The sequence below is a fragment of the Chrysoperla carnea genome, chromosome 4, assembly GCF_905475395.1.
Source record: "Chrysoperla carnea chromosome 4, inChrCarn1.1, whole genome shotgun sequence".
In the NCBI taxonomy this organism is placed as follows: Eukaryota; Metazoa; Arthropoda; class Insecta; order Neuroptera; family Chrysopidae; genus Chrysoperla; species Chrysoperla carnea.
In genome coordinates this window covers 38,977,200-39,000,673 of record NC_058340.1, presented here as the reverse complement: position 1 = coordinate 39,000,673, position 23,474 = coordinate 38,977,200, and the positions used below count along the sequence as shown (strand labels likewise).

At 27.8% G+C, this 23,474-nt stretch overlaps 1 protein-coding gene across 1 annotated transcript in view; it reads left to right on the top strand.

Moving 5' to 3' along the window:
• The first annotated feature begins 802 nt into the window (after positions 1 to 802).
• LOC123299195 (probable Na(+)/H(+) antiporter nhx-9) overlaps positions 803 to 23,474 on the top strand; it is a 90,650-nt gene continuing 67,978 nt past the window's right edge. The window contains exon 1 of the mRNA XM_044881490.1: positions 803 to 1,311. Coding sequence (XP_044737425.1) covers positions 816 to 1,311 — 496 coding nt within the window. The 5' untranslated portion in view covers positions 803 to 815. The remainder of the gene's footprint in view (positions 1,312 to 23,474) is intronic.

Genomic DNA, 23,474 nt, shown 5'->3' with positions numbered 1-23,474 from the left:
ACATTTACAAGAATAAAAAATATAGCAATTCTTTTACTAAACCTGTTAAAATTTCACATTGGAGTTTTAAAAGCCCTTAAAATAAAAAACAAATATTAAAAAAAGGTGAATGTTGAAAGAAAAAGACGTTAAGTAAAAGTATCATACTTTTTAATACAGAAAACGAATATGCTAAAAAAATAGGTAGCATGAGGTTGACCTTTTCCATTTAACAAAATTAAGTTGACCATCGTAAATTAAACCACTCAAATGAATCAGCAACTTATGTCCAAAATATTTTTCTCTAAAATTGAACCATGACGGGTAAAATAACTAGTTCATTTAAAATGAAACATCCTATATAAATTGAGGTTTCGAATTTGATGTTCAGTTATTATAATTAGTTTTTGAGATCTGAATAGATATCTATCCAAGAAAATTATATACATGATCGTAATAAGATATTTCTCTTTTTGTTTCAGATATTTAGCAACGAAATTCAAAATAATTAATAAGAAATTCGAGAATATAAATAATATTATGTTTTAGAAGACTCCGTGTATTACAGAAAATCAATTACTAATGATTTCAATATATAAATGTTGGTTTTATAAAAATAAATTATACGTAATGTATTTAAAACAACAAAATTATAGTAAAAAAAATTCTTTAAAATATTTAAAAAAAGAAGTAAAAAATATATTATAGCTAAAAATATACAAACATATATTTTAAAACAAGCTTTTTAAATGTCAATTAATTAAATTTTCGTTTCATACATAAAAGACTTTTATTAAATAATAATAATATAATTAAAATTAAAACATATTTACAAAATGCCCTATTCATTGAAGCATGGTGTAAATTTATCGCGTCGAGCATGTAGGCGGCCAATTATAATTTACATACTTTTGTTAATGATGGTAACAGCAATCAATAATTATGTGGCTGCTGAAACCACTGATGAAGCTTTACCAATATCATTACCAATTGCACCCAGCACAGGTGGGCATTTTACTCCTGATCCAGATATGATGAGTAATAGCTTTGAAGAAACATATCCCGGTCTTCAGTTTGGACCAATGGGACCAAAAGATCGTGATAGTACTGATAAGAAACGTAATCCATCACCGGAATTACGTACGGGCGGTTCAAATGGTTATAGTGACACTACACCATTAAATGGACAAGATGGATCCACGGAATCTGGTGTTGAAACTATTACGAAAAAAGAAATTAAACGGTATCCGATTTTTGTAGTGGAATTTCATCGTGTTGAAACACCGTTTATTATTGGTTTATGGATTTTTTGTGCAAGTTTAGCTAAAATAGGTAAGTTTATATATATTTTTTTGACAAATTATACATATTTAGATGGGAATCGAATTCAAGACTGCTTACTTGCCAGCAAAATACTATACCACTACGCATGGAGTCATGGGTTGGATTTCCATCCAACTTTCGCTAAATTGAAAAACTTTTTTTAAATTTTTTTGACGAGAAACTGCATGGTAATTGATTAATTTTAAGCCATACTACACATAGTAGAGAGTTGTATGGACTTTTTTTTGAGACAGCCAGTAGAAATATGAATCAAACTGAATATAATGGATGTTTATTGGGAAGTTTTTATTTTCATTATTTATAAATGGAAATATAAAACTCGAAACTTTATTAATTAAAAAAAAATTATTAAAAAAAAAAAACTTCTCACTTTTATAATTAAATAAATATAATTTTCAACTTACTTAATGATTAATTAGCGGTAATTGGTTTAATTCTAACAATCAATTTTATGATAAAATTCTTTTCGTGTATACGAATTTTTGTGTATTTATTTATTATGTAATATAATAAAATAATTTTTTTCTGCGCCATTGTTTGTGAACGGTTTCTTGGGTAAATATTATACATATGCAAACAAAAATAAAAATTCATTTGAAATAAAATTTTCATATCGTATTAATTTGGCTTAGTTGATTAAATTGATCTTCTAGACATGATTTTCATATACCAGAGTGATATTATATATTTTTTTTAATACTGTACATGTCACGCGTTTGGAATTTGTCATTGTGCACACTCTAGTATTTTAGGGTCCGATTTCATATATAGTTCGTAGCTGCACATTTATTTTTCTTGGAAATTAGTATGTGTGATCGTTAAGTATTGATTTTGAGACAGTGTAATATGAATTCAAGTATAGCTTAACTATAAAATGAAATTATTTTGATTGCTCGTTACAAAATTTAGTAAACATCGAAGAGAACATTGGGGTGTTGTTATTATGTTCAAAAGTCACTTATCCACTTTTATCGGTATAATAGGGATGTTGACTAAATCACTTCAAGTGAAGAATTCTCACCGCACGAGTAGAAAAGGGAAGTTAGTTTTTGAAAAATTTTAGAAGTACGCAAAATTTGAACGTTTAAAATTCCTAACAAAGAGCAAGATATAGGTTGGTGACGCCATTGCCCGATATTGCCATAGAGATACATATAAAATACATATAAAAATTGGTTTTGTTAAAAAGAGATGGGCAACAATCTTTGAATGCTTATAACTTCTTCGTTTTCTAATCACTTTTAATTTCATTTTCGAATTTTCTCATGGTATCAAGTCTAGTTTTATGTTTTTATGCGTAAAAAGGAATGGTTACAAGAATATATGATTTGCCATGGTTGCAGGTAAATATGTTCCTGCTTCAAGAAAATTCTTAATCTTTCAAATATTTATTTTCTTGATTTAAGTATTGGGATCGTTGAAATATTTATTTCTTATAAGAACATCAAAAGGTAAGTAAACCCGTTTACTTGAACCCCGTACTATTTTATTCACTTGGGGTTGCACGGTAAGAAAATAACACTATTTTTTGCGAATAACACTATGTCAGTATCGGTGTGAACACCATACTGTATAATGTATTGAGGGAATGGTAACATTAGCAATAGTTGTGGGAGACGAATCAAGACAGTATGGGCGTCATGTCCATATTGGTTGTTGCTACCCATAATACTTCTGGTGGACAGCCCTATTCAATACTGTAATATTACTTATACTGATTACTATATGTATCTGTCTCTATACCATACTAAAATGTAGTAAACGCCACGCATTTCTTACCGTGTATAATATATATATAATAAACATTTCGAATAAAAAAAATTCGAAGGATTTTTTCTCTCAAAGCAAACTTCCCATGGATAAAAAAATATAACGAAATTAATGACTTAAAAAAAGTTAACAAACATCCAACTCGTGGAGAAAATTAAAACTGTCGCCTGTCATCAATTAGAAGAGGACTTATCGAATTGAAATTTTTCTAGTTTCAACCAGAAATAAAGATTTAAATAAATAATATTCGTATTGATTAACATTATGCTAAAAATTATTATACGAATCTGGCAAAATTTAGTAATATTTAAGTAATATTTGAAATAACGCCAAAATTTTTTTTATGAAATAAGTAATACGTACCTACTACTGATAAGTGAAATTATTATACTTTTTGTTTCGCAAAATGATTTATTATTACATTTGAATTTCAGTTTATTTTTAATTATTTCAGTACATATGTTCTTATGATTGTCAATGTTGCATTTGCAAAATTTAAAAAAAAACTTCATAAAATAGCACACATTACTAAAAAACTTTTCGGGTCGATTATCAAAAGAATTTCCCATATTTGTATAAACGTAGCGATGTATGTAATACATTTGATAAACAACAACGCATAGGTTTCGGTATAAGTACTCTTCCCAGTGCTTCCATATTATCATCAATCTACACACATATATATAAAATCACCAATATACATTATTACGGATGTACGAGCGCCAGGGAAATTTTGGATAAACGACTTGAATTTTTTTTATATGAAATTGGATTAAGTCTTAACCAATTCTGAAAATTTTAGGGGAAGTTGCCCGCTTATTTAAATAAATAAATGACTTCAAAAGTAGGCATATTTAACATTGGTCATATGGGAAAACGGTAGATGGATGATATGTTTTCATAGATTTCTTGATTTCGAAAACTTTGATTTTGCGAATGAATAACTAGTTTCTGAGACATGACTACAGACGACTGATAAAATTATTCCTGAATATCACATGCCCCGTAAAAAATTTAAATCGATTTAGACAATACAACCCGAAAGCTTCCAAATAGAATCTGGGGTCTTAAGAAACATTTTAAGGTAACATTTTTATTTATTTGTCTAGTCAAAACAAATTGCCAATATGTAATTCATGTTAAAATTGATTAATAAAAGCAATAAAAATATTAATACTTTCAATAATAAACAATATTAATAAAATATTATAGGTATGAAAATGAAAATCGATGACCGCACAATGCTAGAAGAATTTTATTTTTAATTTAACGACGAAAAGTCGTCCTTTCTAAAAGAAATCAACCTTTTTTTTATAAAACATTAAGAACATAAAAAAATTCTAGGTTATACTATCGGATGTTAATAAAATAACTTTAAAAAGTCATAAAATAAATTATGTCCCCGATAACGAATTCTGAATTTTATGTACTAGAAAAGAATTTTCAAATGGCTCAACAGATTTTCCTAAAACATAACTAAGAACAGTCATGATCAAATTACCTTTCAAACAAAAGAAAAAATCCAAATCGTTTCATGCCTTAAGTATACGCTGCAACAGACGAATCGATCAGATCTCATTCTAAGCTATGCTTCAATTTCGAGTTAAAGGTTCCATACCCGATAACAACTAGAAAAGAGATGATGATCTCTTGTGCAAATTTTCATAAAAACAAAGCTAAAAACTCTCTCAATCCAATCACCTTTCAAACAAACAAACAAAAAACTTCAAAATCGATTCATCCGCTTAGGAGCGAGGAAATTAGGCACTCAATTACTATTTTAAAAATTATTATTTTGTGTTACGTCTTCATGAAATATTATTTCCAAAAAATAATTGCTTTTCAATAGGTAAACAAAACAAACAAAAAATTCCGTAGCGCAGGAGCTGCGTTAGCTAAGCCAATTTCCTCAGAAATTTAAAAAAATGACACATTTTTCTTAAAATCCAATATTGAATTTGTAATTTTTTCAGAATTTTTATTTCGAAAGCTAAGCGCACAGAGAAAAAAATCACAAGAGTACTTTTTTGCTTAGAACTGATTAAAAGTACAAAAACATTTTTTATTTTGAACAAATTCAAAATTTGGTACTTTTTGCACCCACCTCCTCCCCATCCCTTTTCTATCTGCCGATTTTATTTTATTCAAATGGGACTTAAATTGGGACCGCTAGAGAGGGTACAGAAACATCGTAGTATGGATGCATATGTATCACTCATTTTTGACATCTATTAGGTATGAAGATATGAAGATATGAAGAAATTTTTTCAAAATTCCATCATCAGTACAGAAGCGATAGCTGGCCATTTCCTTCGCTAAAAATTTTAAATTATAATTTATTGGCCTTGTCATTGAAAAAAATATTTTTATTACTATGGCATTTTATTTATTAATAAAGCAATAACTGATTATATTTAAACACACATGGTTGTAATATACATAATCGATAATTAATGGTTTTTAATTGTTTATTTTATAAATCCTTTCAATCATCATTTTATACGACTACTTTAAATATTAACAAATGTCTAACTAATACTAACCACGTTAAATTCATACCAACTAGGTATTATCAATAATAATTATTACCGGAAAACTGTTGTTAATTTGTGAATTCGATCAAACTTTATCACAAAACCACTTTTTAACAAATAATTATTGTCACATTATAATGGGACATAATATCTTGGACACATATTTAGTAGCATCGGGTAGTAATCAATTGAACAAAAAAAAATCGACTATTTGGTACAAATATTTTTGAGGAATCTTGCCTTTTGTTCAAATAACTCCATGCCTAGAGAAAACTAGAGATAGATTTTGGAAAGATATACATTCTAAGAGGTAGCAATTGAATATCGTTTTCTGTGAATAAGTTGGCAATTAAAAAAAAAAGGCAAATTACATTTGGAGAAATCTATGAAAACATATAATCCATCTACCGTTTTCCTATAAGACCAGTTTTAAATGTGCCTACTTTTGAAGTCATTTATTTATTTAAATGACCGGGCAACATATTTTCAGAATTGATTTAGACTTAGTCCAACTTCATATAAAAAAAAGCAACCCTTATTCAAAATTACCCTGATTAGCCTAACCGTCTGTAGGCCTCTGACACCCACAAGAGGTCGTTATCGCCCACTTTAAGAAACACTGCTATACAATATCAAGCATATTTATTAATGCTTGAATTGTAGAGGTATAAAAAAAAATCTCTTGTATGTCACTCTATGTCTTGTAGGTCGAAATGACTTTTCTTTTTAAATATCCGATTTGAGGAGATAATGAATGCAAATAATAACGGAAAAGAAAAGGAATTTAAAAAAAATCGATAATTCGAACCATCATTGAATTCGTGTTATTCAGGTTATATTATATTTAAGCAATCTACGTAACATGTATTTACATGACCTTAACTGTTTTAAGCAGGATACATAAAATTTAAATTTTTGAGTTAAGTAGACTCCTCGAAAAGGCATACGGAATCCTAAAAACAGAAATAATATAATCTTAAAAATACAAACACGTGGCTTGGCGTCGTTAAATTTTATAAGAAAAGTAAATAGTAGTTTGTGTCTTCTAATACCTATGCATGCAAACTTTTCATTCGTACGTTTACCCATACTCAACTCAACATATGTGCTAGGCATGTAAATACAAAAATATTTGGTCCAATTTTAAAAATACATATTCTATTCATACGCAGTCAGTCAAAAATAAATTATAGTTTGTATTATATTTATACACTTCAAATCCAAGTGTGTGGTAGTTATAGGCAAATATCAGGTGTAATATTAAAATTTATTACAAACGATTCAACTTTTTTTATTAAACATTTCAATTTTTAAATGGTACCCTTGTGAATGTCCTGATACTAATCAATTTGATGGCAGTTCCGAGATAAATAATTTGATGTTTTAGAGACCGGGTTCTAAGCACAAAAATTTTTATTCCAGTTTATTTTCCCTTCGCGATAGAAACATTTAATATTTTTTTAAATGCGTTATTTGGTTGGTGTAATTAGTATAATCGCTTTTAGCTCCTGGCAAGAAAATTGGGGGAAAAGTTAAAATATATTTATCTATATGTCTGACTGGTATATGGCGGTTACTTTTATCGGGATATCTACACTTGGTGAAAATTTGATGATGTAGGAGAATACAAGATTTGCATTTCTAAATGGTTAATTTAAAAATGAATGCACTTTCAGCCAAAATGTTTATTTTCATAAAAAATGCTTTGTATAATTTGACTAACTATTATTTCTTGTGACAAATCTTCGATTTTTGAGATAAAAATTACCTACCACTATATAGTAATCAATTTTTATCACTTTAAGAATTCTCTCTTCACGGACAAAAAAGTGAAGAGTGTTTTTTAAAATCTTTAGAAGTATACAAAATATGAACGTTTAAAAGTCCTAATAATACAAAGATAAAGATTTAGATTAGTGGCGTCATGGCACGGTATCACCATAGAGTTACATATAAAACTGTGTTTTACCTGAAAGAGACGGGCGACAATCTTTGAATGCTTATAAGTTCTTCGTTTTAAATCAATTTTAATTTTCATTTTGAAGTTTTGTTATAGTAATTTAAAATTTTGTTATGATATAAGTCTACTTTTACATTTTTGTGGCAAATTGGATGTCAGTCAACTATCATATTTTCCAACTTAACCGGTTAATACCATATTTTTCATTATTTTGTCACAATTGCAAAGAGTATATCTTTGATATTTGTACACTCCATTTCTGATTCTCGATTTATAAATAACACAAATAAAAAAAAAAGGTATTTATTCTGTATGAATGAATATTCCAATCTACTAAACAGCACTCATGTTATTTAGTAAATTGTATTGATTGGTTATTACTATCGTTTTTGTTTTGAAAACACTTTACTTAGACAGGGTGGTTCAGGTCTTTTCATCGAAAGGTAGGTATCGTAAAATATTCAGTTTCTCAATACATCTGCAGCTGAGAAGGAATCTTGAGTCTGACGCAGGTTGTTGAAATTTTAGCAAAATTGCAAATTCATGCTGAAAATTTCATATGGATTGTCATGTGCCCATGCATGTTGATCGTAAAAATTTACAATCTCAACAACTGTGTAATATATTCCCAAAAATAACCTTTTTTTCCAAAATTTCAACAACCAAAAAAAAAAACGAGAGATGTCGCGGGACACCCGGAAAGAAATATATTCCTTTCGTACCTTGGTACATTGTAAATGTAGCGCTTATTTTCTTATTTACAAGATATTTTTCAGAAAATTTAAGGTAATAATTTTAGTAAGTCTAATACTTGTTCGATTCTTTAAAGATTTTAATCTCATAGCTACTTTTACTTTTTACCGAATGAATTAATTCTAGTTTTAGTTTTAAAAAGATTTAGTAGTCAACCCAGTGTGTGCGTACATTACGTTTGGTTTAATCAGGATATTTATTATGTCAATTTTTTAAAATGATAAAACATAAAATTTTGACGAAAAATACAAAGTGTCATAAAAATATATTTGCATTTTCTCCAAATTCAAGGCAAGCTGAATCGATTGAAAAAGTTTTAGTTTCCTAGATAATCTAGATGTCGGTTTTTTGTGTCGTTTTTGTTTGTTGAACTTTTTTTTGATTTTACCTTTGAGCCAGCAAAGTCAGAACGATAACGTGTGATAAGGAACATAGTTTTAAAAAGATGAAGTCATCATTATTTTAACGTTATCTACCATTTAATAGGGTTCTGATGTTATAATCTTCACCACCATGTATATGTGTTTTATTAATGGTTTTTTCTATCAATAATATTTCAATATATGAAACATGTAGAATAATGCATCAATATGTGAAACACGGAGCTAAAATTAATAACAATTTTTCTTTTTAACATGGTCTTCGTTAGTCAAAGTGAATGAGGAAATAGTTAAAAATAGAGTGGGTAAATAAAATTAGAATTAAATTCTAAGGAAATAAAGCGATTTTGTAACTTTCTCAATAGTTCGAAACTCGAACACAAAATATTTATATAATTTTTTCATTTAGCTGGAAAATTGAAAATCAGCTTATAATCATGTTCCTGTAATTTATTCAAAATCTGATTTGAATGTAAATAGTTTTGAATTAACATGTATAATTAAAAACATTCTATTTAGTAGATATCTTAATATATATACTTCTTGTGTGCGTGTGTATGTGACTGAACTCCTCCTAGACGGCTGGACCGATTTCGATGAAATTTTTTGTGTGAGTTCAAGGGGATTGGAGAATGGTTTAGATTTACCATTCGGTCCACTACAACTGTTTTTAAGGGTTCCACACCAAAAAAGTTAAATCTCATTAAATGGTGGGAGCGCATATAAATCATATCACATTATATTACAACTTACTATGTGTACTATGTATTTTTTATTGTCAATAGGCATTTATTAGAGCCATATGCGAGCGCAGCGAGCTCCACTGCCGAAGGCCAGGCCAAAGGTCGAAGCTCAGGCCGGTCCAATAAATGGGAGTATATATAATATAGTAATATATAATATAGTAAACTTTTCAATAATAATTTTCATCAAAGCGGTCCAGATTGTTTCAGCTCATTACAAAAAGACTTGTGTACAGGACAACGTCTGTCGGGTCCGCTAGTTATTATTATATTTTTTATCTCATTATTCATTCCATTTTCACTATGCAATTCGTAAAATTTAATATTTCTGGGACACAGCCCGCTCCATCGATTAATATGAAGATGATCGTCTGTTTATATGATATTTTAATTTATATAAATAAACATATTTAAGATTATTAAAATATATTTATTAAAATAAATAATCATATAAGTTTAATTATGCAATATAGTATTATAGTAGATATTACGTACAAACCAGATGTTCTTTTAATGCAAAATACGTACAACCAGAAACATTGACATAATCTTTATATTCGCACCGTGAGTGAGTTTTATTGGAGGCGTTTCCATGGTAACGATACACTACTTTAATTATAGAATTTTATGGATGCATGTATAATTGTATGGATTGTATTTATGACTTACATTGAAAATTTAATATTATTGTCTCACAAATTTAAATAAATAATTATGATAATTTACATTTGAAAAATAATATTTGTGCAATTTGATTTTTATTTTCACAATTTTTAATGCATTAAGTTTAATTAATTAGTGTTTTTCAATAATTTTAATTTGACATTTTCTATAACATTAGCATGTAAAGAATTGCAAATTAGTCAAAACAGCCTCCTTTATCACCAAATTTTTTCACTGGAAGCGCTGGCATCGATTTTATTGTCTCTACCATGTCTTCTCTAGGGTATTTATTATAAAAACTTTTTACATCCATAAATTTTCAAAAACTTATTTCATATATCCTGAAAATGTGTCGCCGTAAACAATATAATTTAACATAAAAAATTTTTTACATTATTTTTTTTATCTGTTTGCTCACAATTTAACGTACAATAAATTATCATTAAAAAACACGAGATAGTTTGATCGAAAGATATCTTTTATGTCATTTTTAGATAAACTTATGGTCTCCCGGAATAAAAAGAAAAATATTCATAAAAAAATGTTAAGCTGATTGAGAGTTCAGTAGTAACGAAAATATTTAATAGAATTTATTTTTTCAGAATTTGTTGTGGTCAAACCTCTATTAGATGCCTATTATGGAAATAATCCATTGGAAATATAAAAAAGCAAACCAACTTGCCTTATACGCTATACCTGCTACCTTGATTTCCGTCGTCACAACAAAAATTAATTTAAATAATCGTGATAGACTGAACCCAGCGTCTCAAATAAGCAAATAATTTGTAAAATAGTCTCCGAAAATTACAGGGTTATCACAATGGGCTTTATAGCTTAAGTGAAAAACAGTGGCAAGGCGAATATTTGTTTTTTGTTATTTTAGTAAGAATACTTTCGAAATAGAAATCCAAAAATTATTTTATTCGAGACTAGAAAAAACGGAATGACATTGCACGACACTCTAAAAATTGTAGAAGATCATTTCATCTACCGACGGGCATTTTATGTTATTAGTTTCTATGGAAATTTTTATCTGGTACAATTTTTATTCGCTTCTATGTAACATTCCCTATTATTCATTTCTTACTGTTAATTTTTTTTATGAATTTCTTAATAACCAATAAAGATTTTTTCGATTCTGAAACATAGTATATCAAAATTTATGAATAAGAAAAAAATCATATCTATTAAATACAGTAGGGAAAAAAAAGATAATAGAGTCTCGTGCCAAGTTCTAAAAATGTCAACCTCTTGAACTTGAAATACATTTCTCATATAATAACTCCGTGTGTGATGTTAGAAGAGAAATAGCTTATAGAATTTTAATATTTTGATATCTTTATTTATTTATAAGAAAAACCAGTTTAAACTCAATAATTTTACTGGAAATATGAATATTTAATAACACTATATTCAAATCATATCGTCAAATATCTGGTAATGATTAATGTTTGTAATGAGTGGGTTTTATGTTTATTATTAGATAAACATTATTCATTATTTCATTTTATCTCAGGTGTCAAATTATGTTTATAATTTGTTATTTTGTAACAGCAAAATAAGTGAAATCTTCAAAATTTAAAAAAAACACAGCAATTTCCATCTTTAATTGTCGTTTTTACCTTCTTTTCCTTGGGGTCCAATCTAAATGTTTTAGTATCAAATTTTGATCAAGAATTTATGTATTTAAAATTAATTTTAAAACATTTTTTTGATTTCGCTGTAAAATTTAGGACTTTAGTCCGATTTTGGTTCGGAGAAAACAGGCATATACCAAAACTCATGTGTATTCCAATCAAACATATCGACAAATGAGCCCTTTTTCTTGTTTCTCATAACAATTTTTTATCTACGGATTTTAAATCAAATATTAATACATAAAATTTTATATTAAAATAAAAAATCCTCCTTTTCGGTTTTTAACCCCTTAAAAATCGAATGCGGTTGCTATAAAACTAGGATTAATAAATATGTTATTCGAAACTCACTATTTTTTAACCTTCTATCTTGTATAGTTTTGCAAAAACTAAAATTGGGAAAGCTCTTTCAAACTGTATATTACCAAATGCGGTTGATATATAAAAAAAGGCAATAACTAAAGGCAAAAAAAAACTCAAAGTAACAACTGAAATCTACAAAGCTACGTACCAATTTACAACTTTCTACCTTTCACAGTTTCGGAGTGATACTTTTTTTTCCCTGACTCGATTACTATATCTTCTATTTTCTATTTATCGTTCTAACGGGAATTAAAATTAAAACAGAAAATAAAGAAGCGAGATTTTTGCTTCGATTTATTGGCTATTATTAAAATTACAACATACGCTTATTTGTTGTGTGCGTAGTCATGGTAGGGATAATAAAATCGATGCCAGCGCTTCCAGTAAAAAATTTTGGAGATAAAGGAGACTGTTATGACTAATTTGCAGTTCCTTGCATGTTAATGTTATAGAAAATGTCAAATTAAAATTATTGAAAAAGACTAATTAATTAAACTTAATGAATTAATAATTGTGAAAATAAGAAATCAAACTGCACTCATATTATATATTTTCAAATGTAAATTATCATAAATATTTATTTAAATTTTTGAGACAATAATATTAAATTTTCAATGTAAATCATAAATGCAATCCACACACTTATATTTGAATCCATACAATTATATAATTAAAGTAGTGTATCGTTACCATGGAAACGCCTCTAATAAAACTCACGCACTGTGCAAATAGCAAAAGATCGATATCCATATAATTTTTGATTTAGTCAAGAAAATAGAATGCAAATTGAATGTCAATTATTTTTGTCAATCAATCAGTTAAATAGATTGACATTATTTATAATTCATACCAGTTGCGGTTAATAATTGTATTTTTGATTTATGTTTTTATGTTCTTTGTTTATTGCGTGAGTATTTTTCACATTCGACTGATTGAATAAATCAAATCGGAGTCAAAAAAAACAAAATTTTTTCTTGATTTTTTCAAATTGGTTGTATTTGTTGACTGGTCGAATAGTTTTTGAGATATGGACTAAAATCGATCCAAATATTGCGATAACTCAGAAACTCTGCATCCAATCATTAAATTAACCTGATTTTTATCCTTTTTATATCAGAATTACCCCATCCATCGAGTTTCATCATATTCCAAAAATTGGTTTTTGCTGTTTTCTCGATTTTTTCAAAGGAGTACGTACCTCCACTTCCATTTGGATGTTCGGATGCTAAGTTTCGGAAACTAAGATCTACTTAAAATTGTAAGCGAAAATAATGATTAAAATGAAAATTTATAAGATTACACAGTATATTCAATAGTTCACCTATTCTTTGAGTATCGATTCAAATTCCCTACCATCCAGTATAAATTTATATAACATTATTTTAATAATTAATCTATATAATTTATATCAATAATAATTCTTGGAAAAACATGATATTATTTATTGTAACTGATATTCAATTTCTATTAAAAATGGTATCCACACACTAGTCAACTAGTGCATGTATGAAATACAATTCTATGCTGTACACATAGTTAATCGAATTTCTATTTCGATATAAAATTTTATTGACATACATTACACATACGAGCACAGTTGGTTCTAGTTTTAGATATGTATCTAGATATCACTCTATGTGCGAGACGCTTTCAGATTTGTTCCGATGGGAATTTATTTGTTTTGACAAGAAAATCTTAATCTGGTAACAGTAAATTGTTTTTATACAATTACGCCATTAATGTTAGAGTAAAGCTACTTGAGTACATTAATTTATGTCTTATATATGTTTGTGGTACTAATCGAATTTGATGCATGGGCGTATAAGTCTGTGGTTTGTATGTATGGTTTACATAGAAAATTTATTAATGTCATTTTGTTAATTTACATTTTTTTTTAATTATTTACGTAATTTTGTCTCTTTTTCACAATTTCTTACGGATAAAGTTTAAATAACTGTTATTTTTTAATAATTTTGATTTGACATTTACTATACCAATTAATAATTGAAAAATAGTTATATTTGAAATAAGCCGTATGATTGATTATAAATTTTATAAGAGGATCGATTTAGTTGCATCCTCCACTTACTATGCACACAACGAAAAATGATTTATCAATTATTAAACTTACTTAGATTTTCTGGTTGCTTTAATGGCCAATTTAGATTCTAAACGGTAATAATAACACTTTAAATAAGAAAGTTGATCCTCCTAAAAAAAACTAAAAATTTTGGTTTAAAACATTTTTTGGAAAAACGATTCAAAAATGTGTCATTATTGCTTTTAATCGAAAGAAAAAACACTTAAAATTTATCGAGAATTGTACGCAAAAATCATGTACACAGGCAAATGTTCTCTGTTATTATTGAAAACTTCTGGCTGAAGCCTTTTTCCGTAGTTAGCGTGTTTTCTTTCGATTAAATGCAATAATGGTATTTTTAAGCCGCATTTCCTCCGAATGCGGACCATTTACATCAGGGTATAAGAGGTATATTCTTTTTTAATCCTAAAATCTGTTCAAAAAGAAGTTTTTTGTCGCTAAAACACATTTGTTTATGTATAAATAAATAGTCATGTTAGAGATGTCTTTCACTGTACATATTTTACGTTACATACAAGAATGAAAATACCAAATGGATGTATCGATTTTAATAAAGCTTTTTTTAGATTTTTTCCCAACATGTCTACTGCCTACTAACGAATACTCTTCGATGAAAAAAACAGTAATAATACAACTGCATCTCTTTTCGTTATAGAATATTTTTCCAATTACACAAAAAAAAAGTTTACAGAACTGATTTTATCCAGTTTCATATTTATTTTTGTGTACAAAAAGTTACTAAGCTATAAAATAATAAACAAATGACAACTTTCTATTTTTAAAAATATATCAAACACAAAATATGTAACATTTTATTTTTGAAGTAATTTTTGATGTCAAAATATTTATTATAACATTCGTTTAGTTGTGTTAACATACAGCCCTAGGAACTGAAAACCTGTGTTGAAATTGAAATTTGTGTGTTGAAATTGAAATTTGAAAAGTTCCTTTGAAAACGTTCACATAGAAAAGAAATCATGAAGTTTAGTACAATGGACAAAAATACACTTTGCATCGTCCGAGAATCGAACAACGTGGCAGGCGAGCAATCTTTCACTGAACCAATTGTGCTGTTAAGGTAGTAAGAGCACCAAGACAATTTTAGATTTAGGGTTGAAATTATTTGTTCCTTACTTTCAACTTCATAAATGTAGACGAAAAATGAGGATAAAATTTTTCAATATCTGCCTTGATTTTCGAAATATCAAAGCTAAATAATTAAACAAAATTTTCTATATTCGATATTTTGAAAATTACTAAAGATTTTGACAAATTTTACTCTCACTTTTTGTCTTATATTGTCAAGTTATAACATAATTCACCATCAACATTGAAATTATATATTTTTTTTTTTTAAATTTGTGCCCTTACCATAAAACTAATGTTAAATATGTCTACTTTTAAAGTCATTTGTTTATTTAAATAATCGGACAACCGCCCTTGATTTAGTAAATACATTTCTAGGATTTTGTCATCTTAAAAAAAATAAAATTCTTATAGAATCACTCTCGTGTTTGTTTTTCCGTCTATTACAGCTTGTTTTCTGGAAGCTCATGCACAGATGGCCAAATCACGGACGTAGAGCGAATAAAGCATATACCAATTTCTAAAGCATATTCGGTATAATGCATATACCGAAGGAAGAGGGTGAGTGGTAAATTAGAAAATAAGATTATGTCTACTTGTTTAAAAATCCACGATAAGGCAGAATTTAACAATTATTAACAAAATATTCTAATTTTCAGTTTACTTAAAAAAATTTTCATAAACGTTGATAGTGGTCATGTTATTATTTTAAATTCTTGAACTTTAATAAATGAGAGCTTTAAAAACAAATGATCCCAGTAGTACGATTAGACACTCTCACATGAGTTTTGTTCTAAATATGAGTATATATTAATTATATAGTTAATTTATCATAAACTTAAAACTCTTTTAGAGTTAACTTGTAAGTTCGTAGCTTATTTAGACAGTAATATAATACTATATTCCCTACTTATTTACCATCACTATATTAAAACAATTAATTAATTGTGTATATAATAAGCGTTCTACATTATGTTGAGTTACATTGTTATAATTAATAAATGTAACAAAATACGTTTGTTTATAAAAGCATATGTTTTAAAAAAAATAAAATTCAAATCGAAATATGCATAAAACCCATACAAATAAAAATAAAATGGCAGTACATAGTCGGTGTGGTACTGAAGTCGTGTGAGTGCAACCCCTTCAGTCCGCACGACTAACTTTCCAGAGGGGGAAAAAACATTTAAAAAAAGTTCTTTGTTAGCCTTCATATAATTATTCTTCGAACATGTACTACAGCTTATGCTGGAACGAACATTATCTCCATAGATAAATGATGTGTTTTATCCACTTTTCAGATTCTGTTTATTCAGTTTTTCCAGTTTTTTTAATACCATTAAAAAACGGCTCACCTAATTCTGCTGAAAACTCTATCAGTTCTTAAATACGCGATTACGCTCAGTCACGTGTTAATGTCATAACTGTTATTTTGTGTGTGGTTTACCGGTACAAACAAGCAACTTCTCATATCATTCAGAAAAAAATCAATAGATATGGTATCCCACAATTTAATCAATTTTTAACTTCAATTTAAAGTTTATTCCCGTTAAAAACAGCCTTTATAGTATGAGTTCGGAAAAGTAAATCAGAGAACCTTCTTAAAAATGTCCGGTTAATTCATTCTAATATTTTCGATGATAGACAAATAAAATTATCGACCCATTATTGTTTACAATGTCGAAATTCGAGATATTTTCAAGTATATAAACTCGCTGGTAAACCGGATCGTTCACTTTTCTAGTTACCCTTGAAAATTCCTGTATCAGAAATTAAAGAACGTTAATTTACTCACTCAAATTTTGGCTTAAATAATCTTTTGCTGCAATTAAATACAGAAAGTTGTTTGTTTTAAGAGTACAAATTGCAAAATTTCCTCTGCGCGTTTTTCAAAGCACGATAGTAAACGAAATCGCTCTCAGGTGACAGGCGTATTTCAATATGAAAAGAAATATCAAAAATCCAGCCGTAGTTTATAAACGTTGCTACTTCTTATAACAAAATGTTTTTAAAAGTAGGTCGAACAATAAAGATTCGGTTGAAAACTCACTCAGAGGTCGAATAATCGAATAACAATCATAAACTTCATTATAATAATAAGTTATTTCGATGTAAAGTGATAATATCATGATACGAATATAATACAGATCGTAGTATAGGTAATCCTAAATATTATTATAAGTTATATTGCCTTCAAACATCACATCATTCGAAGAAGAGAAGATTAGCAAGAAAATATACTTTCGAAAACAAGAACATCTTCTATTGAATATCATATTTACAATTCAACAAACACTAAATAAAAAGAACAAGAGGCCTTGCGGGCACCCGGTAAGAACTATGTTCCTGTCATATCTTCGTACATTATAAATGTAGCGCTTACTTTTTTACTCAGATTTACTTTGATTTCTTTTGATGGTTTGAATGATTGATTATTAACATTTCCAATTTGTAAGATCATTTTATGTTTTTTCATTTGTCTGTGTCTATATTTTTTTAAATATTCAGCGCAACTTTTAGTCAATTTGCTATAAACACAATTCCAAAATAATGAAAATATACAATAGGATAAAAATTATTTGAAGATACAAGTAACTGTATTAGTAAATAATTATAAATATTAGTTTTGTGGTACGCTACCTTGCAGGTTTAGTGAAATTAGTTTATTTTATTTGTTTTTAAATTATAAATTTTATATCAAATAAAAAAGTTTTAGTTTCCTAGAAAACCTACATGTCGGATTTTGGGGTCATTTTTATGTGTTGCACTATTTTTTGGTTTTTCTTCCCAAACAGCTAACAAATCATAACGTGCGATAAAAAACATATTTTAAAATTTAAAAAAAATCAGATGAAGAATACAAAATTCTTCAGATGTAGGTATTTCTAAAAAATGATCCGTGAGAGTTTAATACCTCAATTGAATAATGAAGATAAATTTCGTAGAAAAACTTTTCAATATTACTATTATAAAATATCATATTCATTCCTTCTACCGATTAAACAAAGAATTTATTTAGCATTTAAGTTCAAAAAAGGTGTTACTTTAGTTAAACATATAAGCGATATTTCAAAATTAAAATTGAAAACATAATCTCGAAACTTTTACATGTTGGCAATATAATCGGACGATTCCACCAAGCAGCCTCATAAATCGCAAAATTACTTTTGCACCAGCAATGTAAATAGAGTGTATAGTTTATAGTGATGTGCCGGACTATTAAAAATGTATATCCGCAAGGAGACAACTGTCTTAATTTTAAGAATAATTTTTTAGCTTTGCTTGAAATCGTTACGTTAAAAAAATTAATAGAAATTCATTCTCGGAAAATTATACGTAACTACATAAAATTTGTTTACGATGTCAATCGTCATACACATTTTATGTAGTAAAGACTATAATACTTACCTACACAACAAACAGTTCGCTCCACACTGTTAGTTTTCGTCTGTAACCTAACAACCTAATAAACTTTACTAAGAGTTTACTCGAACTCATTGAAAGTTTAATATTATGAAATTTTTATCAAAAGATCAACCTTGACTTCTATTTTATAGCATACCATATTAATAATGTGTATACTTTTATACAGTTGTTTCATATACAATTGTTACATCCAGTGCTACACATTTCATATACAGAATGTTCGATTCACATCTAGGCATATAAATATCACCAGTATGACAGAATACATGCGTTAAGCAATGCATCTAGGTAAGAGATATTACATACATGAGTTGAGGCTTCGATATGCGTTGAGATGGTGGTAAAACTCTTGGGAAGTGGGAGTTTCTTAGTTGAATAGATGAACTACAACAGATAAGCCACGATACAAGTGACTTTTGTAATTTCATATAACACCTATAATACCTCTAACTTAGATGCATTGTTTAACGTATGTACTTTGTCATACTCGTGATATTTATTTACCTAGATGTAAATCGAACATTCTCTATATTGTAATTTGTAAACATGGTGTAATAAGCTTTGTAAATAATTCATATACTTACTTGTTGGGAAATAGTTTTGGCTTATTATTATTGCTGTATGAAATTGCTGTTATCATACCGTATGCTTTTGAAGGGCAAATGCAACATAAACAGTTGGGTTGTAACGGCCAGTTTTCACTGCCAAAAACAAAGTTATTGAGTAGGTAACATGAAAATGAAAATAAAAATTTATAAAACAAAACCTGTTTTAGAGAATTATCATAAAATAATTATGTTGCGCTTGGCAATGTTGCCCATACGTTTAAGATATCTCACAGTATTGTCAAAAAATCATTTTATTATATAATGATATAATTGTAATTTTTAATTAATTTAAATAAAAAGTAATTTAATGTTAAAAAAATTATGTTTAAACACAATTGCAACTTTGGTTTTAACCTCCGAATAAAAAAAAAAAGGTTTTTATAAGTTTGACCGCTATGTGTGTGTGTCTGTTTGTTTGTTTGTGACATCGTAGCGCCTAAACGGATGAACTGATTTTGATTTATTTTGTTTCGTTTGAAGGACAATTTAATGGAGAGTGTTTAAGATATGTTTCAAGTGTGAATTTAGGATTCCGTACCCGAAACAACTAAAAAATAGGCCTTAATCCTCAAAAGTTTTTTTAATTTTGTAAATTTTACTTGCAAATACATAAAAAGATCGGTTATAATCCTGGTGTCGAATTGGCCCTATTACACATAAAAATGTAAAACTAGACTTGATACCATGATTAAATTTGGAAGTGAAATTAAAATTCATTTAAAGACGAAGAAGTTTTAAGCAATCAAAGATTGTATTCATAGGTTGCCCATATCCTTTTAGCAAAACAAAATTTTATGTTATCTTTATGGCAATATCCACGTATGACTTAACTAGTGGATATCCTGAACCTTGCGATTAATTATTAATTATAAACGTTCATATCTTTCACTTTTCTATTCTTTGAGGGAGAAGTCTTCATCTGAAGTGATAAAAAAATTTAGTCTGATCCACTTTTGTTGGTACCTTCAATATCATTATTACCGATTTGGACTAAACGTTGAAAATCAAATAAATGATTTTAATAAAATACAAGAATAATGAATTAGAATGATACACCCCTACGAATTTAATAACATTTTTATGATTACAATATTAAGAATATAAAATCAAAATAAATATTTATTTTATTTAATATGTCGCTCTCTTAACAAAAACATATGTTATATATATAGAAATCAATACTTTATAGAATGTCAACCGCATCATTGACAATCATTGTATAAGTAGCTATATCTATATAGTTTTAGAAATGGTATTCGAATGTATATAGAAAATACCTTCATCATACCAATAATAATAAATGTAGTTCATGCTATTAGACGGACGGGTTTATGGAAGCATTATCATCAAATCATGAGTTACGATGTTGTTATTGTAATAAATCATTAATGTTAGGATATGTTCATAGAATTACAAATTACTGGGAAAATATATAATTTAATATTTAAATTTATTTTTTATTGAAGTAAAACTTCTTTAGGCATGCTTGAATTGTGGATTAAACTGTAGAATGTATGATCAGAATGTTACGAAAATGAGTGATCAAGTGGAGAGGTAGATATAATAAATAAGAGAGAAAGAAGAACAAAGAATTTCAATTTTGATGTGTGATCGTTTGTTCGTACAACAAATTTTAAAAATTTTTTTTCAATTTTGATGGATAATTATGTTATAACTTGACAACATAAAACGAACAGTAAGAATAAAATATTTCGATATCTGGAGTAATTTTCACTAAGGCAGATGATGTTATAACAAAATTATTCATCATCAAAGTTGAAAATAAGGTAATAAAATTAATAATTTGAACTCTTATTCTAAAATTGTCTTGACGCTCGTACTCCCTTAAACAATTATTTAGTTCTGATCATTTTTCTAATTTAAACTAAGCAATATTTACAATAATTTATTTTACGAATTTGTATAATATTGAAAAAATATTTTGCTAGTGGCGGGTATTAATCCTAAAAAACAAAAAAACTTCTGCGAATTAAAATTGGGCGAAACTCAACTAGTTGTGGAAACCCAAAAATAAGGCTTACAATTGATTTTTTCGTCTTCTTCACAGTCCTATTTTTTAAAATTCGTGTTTATAACAATCTAATTGATTAAATATTACCAATAAATGAAAAGAAAGACAACATTTTGTACAGATCAAATTTCAAAAATTCTATGAAAATATGAAGGCAGACTTTTACCTCACCGATTAATGTTATTATCATAGCAGATATGTTTTTAGCCTGCAGGGCGATTCGAAATCATTATGTTCTCCGGTAGCTCTCAATGACTTAATTTCTTATGTTTTGTAAGTCTATTATTTTTCCTATAAAATTTGAATATGAACTTGTAAAAATATTATGTCAAGGTTTTCTCAGAATATTTTTTTAGGTAAAATTTTTTATTACTGAGACATTCGTCCTTAAATTTTTGATAATTGTTACTTTGCTGTATGTGTGTAATGTATATCTAAAAATATAAAATATTGATTTTTATATTACCCTGAGTTGAATAAACTTTCCCCTAAAATAATATAGACGTACACTTTGGCCGAGACATTCTTTATTAACTGCCTGAAAGAAAACTATGGCTTTCATCTTGAAAATCAGACGAAAATTTTTATCTTTATATTAAAACGTTTCTACGATCTTTTAATATACTTTAGGTATACCAAGACTCAATTTGTAATTTTACGTTCCCAAGAAATTATATTGTTTTTTAAATTTTCTAAATACTCGTTTACATATATATTTCTTTTAAATTGATATTTGCAGTTGAAAAATTAGATTTTTAAATGTTTGTTTCTTTTTTTCTATGGTGAAAAAATTTATTTTGACAAAATACAGCTTCAGACCGTGGAACATCACAATTTTTTTTAATTGATGGATGCATACTTGAAACTTTGTAAATGGCTTCCTTTCGACGAGTCTGCCATACTTTCCTCTACGATTTTTTTCGAAAAGGCTATGTTTTCAAATGAGCATATTGGACGTGACATTCAAGCTATCGTTTAAAAAAAAAACGCAGAAAGGAACTTGATATATAGCATTAATTTATTAAAAAATTCAGCAAAAGTGAATGTATTTACGTATTTGAATACAAAAATACTTAAGTGGTGGTATACAAGCTCAACGGTGCAGTATTTTTGTCGGACAAAATATTTTATTGTTTAATAACTATTAATGAAATCAAGTGGCCATCGACTCCACCAAATTTCTTGCTGGGTTTTTTCAGAACGATACCTCAAATAAAATGCTCATTTAAAAATGCAGCCTTTTCGAAAAAAAATCTAAAAGGAAAGCTTGGTAGGCTTGTCAAAAGAAAGTTTGTATTTATCATTTTTTTTTAGATCCGTGGTGTCCCACGGTCTACTTGTTTGATTTTAAATCAACTAAATTCGATAAAAACGTTATATTTGGTTAGAAGAAAAATTTCTCAGCATAAAACAGCTGCTTAGGGGATGATATATAGCCCCATTTAAGGCACAGGATTTTAATTTGAAAAATTCAAAAAATCAAAATTGTAGAATACCAATCGACCAATTAATAGAATAATATTGTCGATTAATTAATAAAGTTATTGGTCTGCCATATTCAGATGCTATTCATCACTGCTATTATGAATTAGTTGTTAGTTAACACAAGATAACAAGTGTATGTATTAGCTTCATGGTGCGAATAACTTTAACAAAATACAATTATAGACTTTTATGGCGACAAGAATGGTGGAGGTGTCGTGAAATCTATTTGTTCTGAATTGAACTCAATTAAACATTTAGTATTATTTGAGTACCACGCGCTTACACCATTTTATTTGTCTGACTTTTATTTTATTTGGATATTTTATAGAAATTATCGTAATAAACACGAGTAGTTTTCCCTCTCTCTCTCTCTTTCTTACGAAATTTTTATCTCTCATTGGAATAATTTGTATATACCTATATGCTTAATCGACTTATTCGATTATTGGTTTTGTGTGTGAACATTTTATTATTTCCATAAAAATTAGAAAATTAAAACAGCAATCATAATTTTCTCTAAATATTAATATCAATGTTTATAGCAACCGACGACAAAACAGCAAAAGTTTGTACACTTACGTGAAAATTTATAGCTCAAGTACAATTTTTG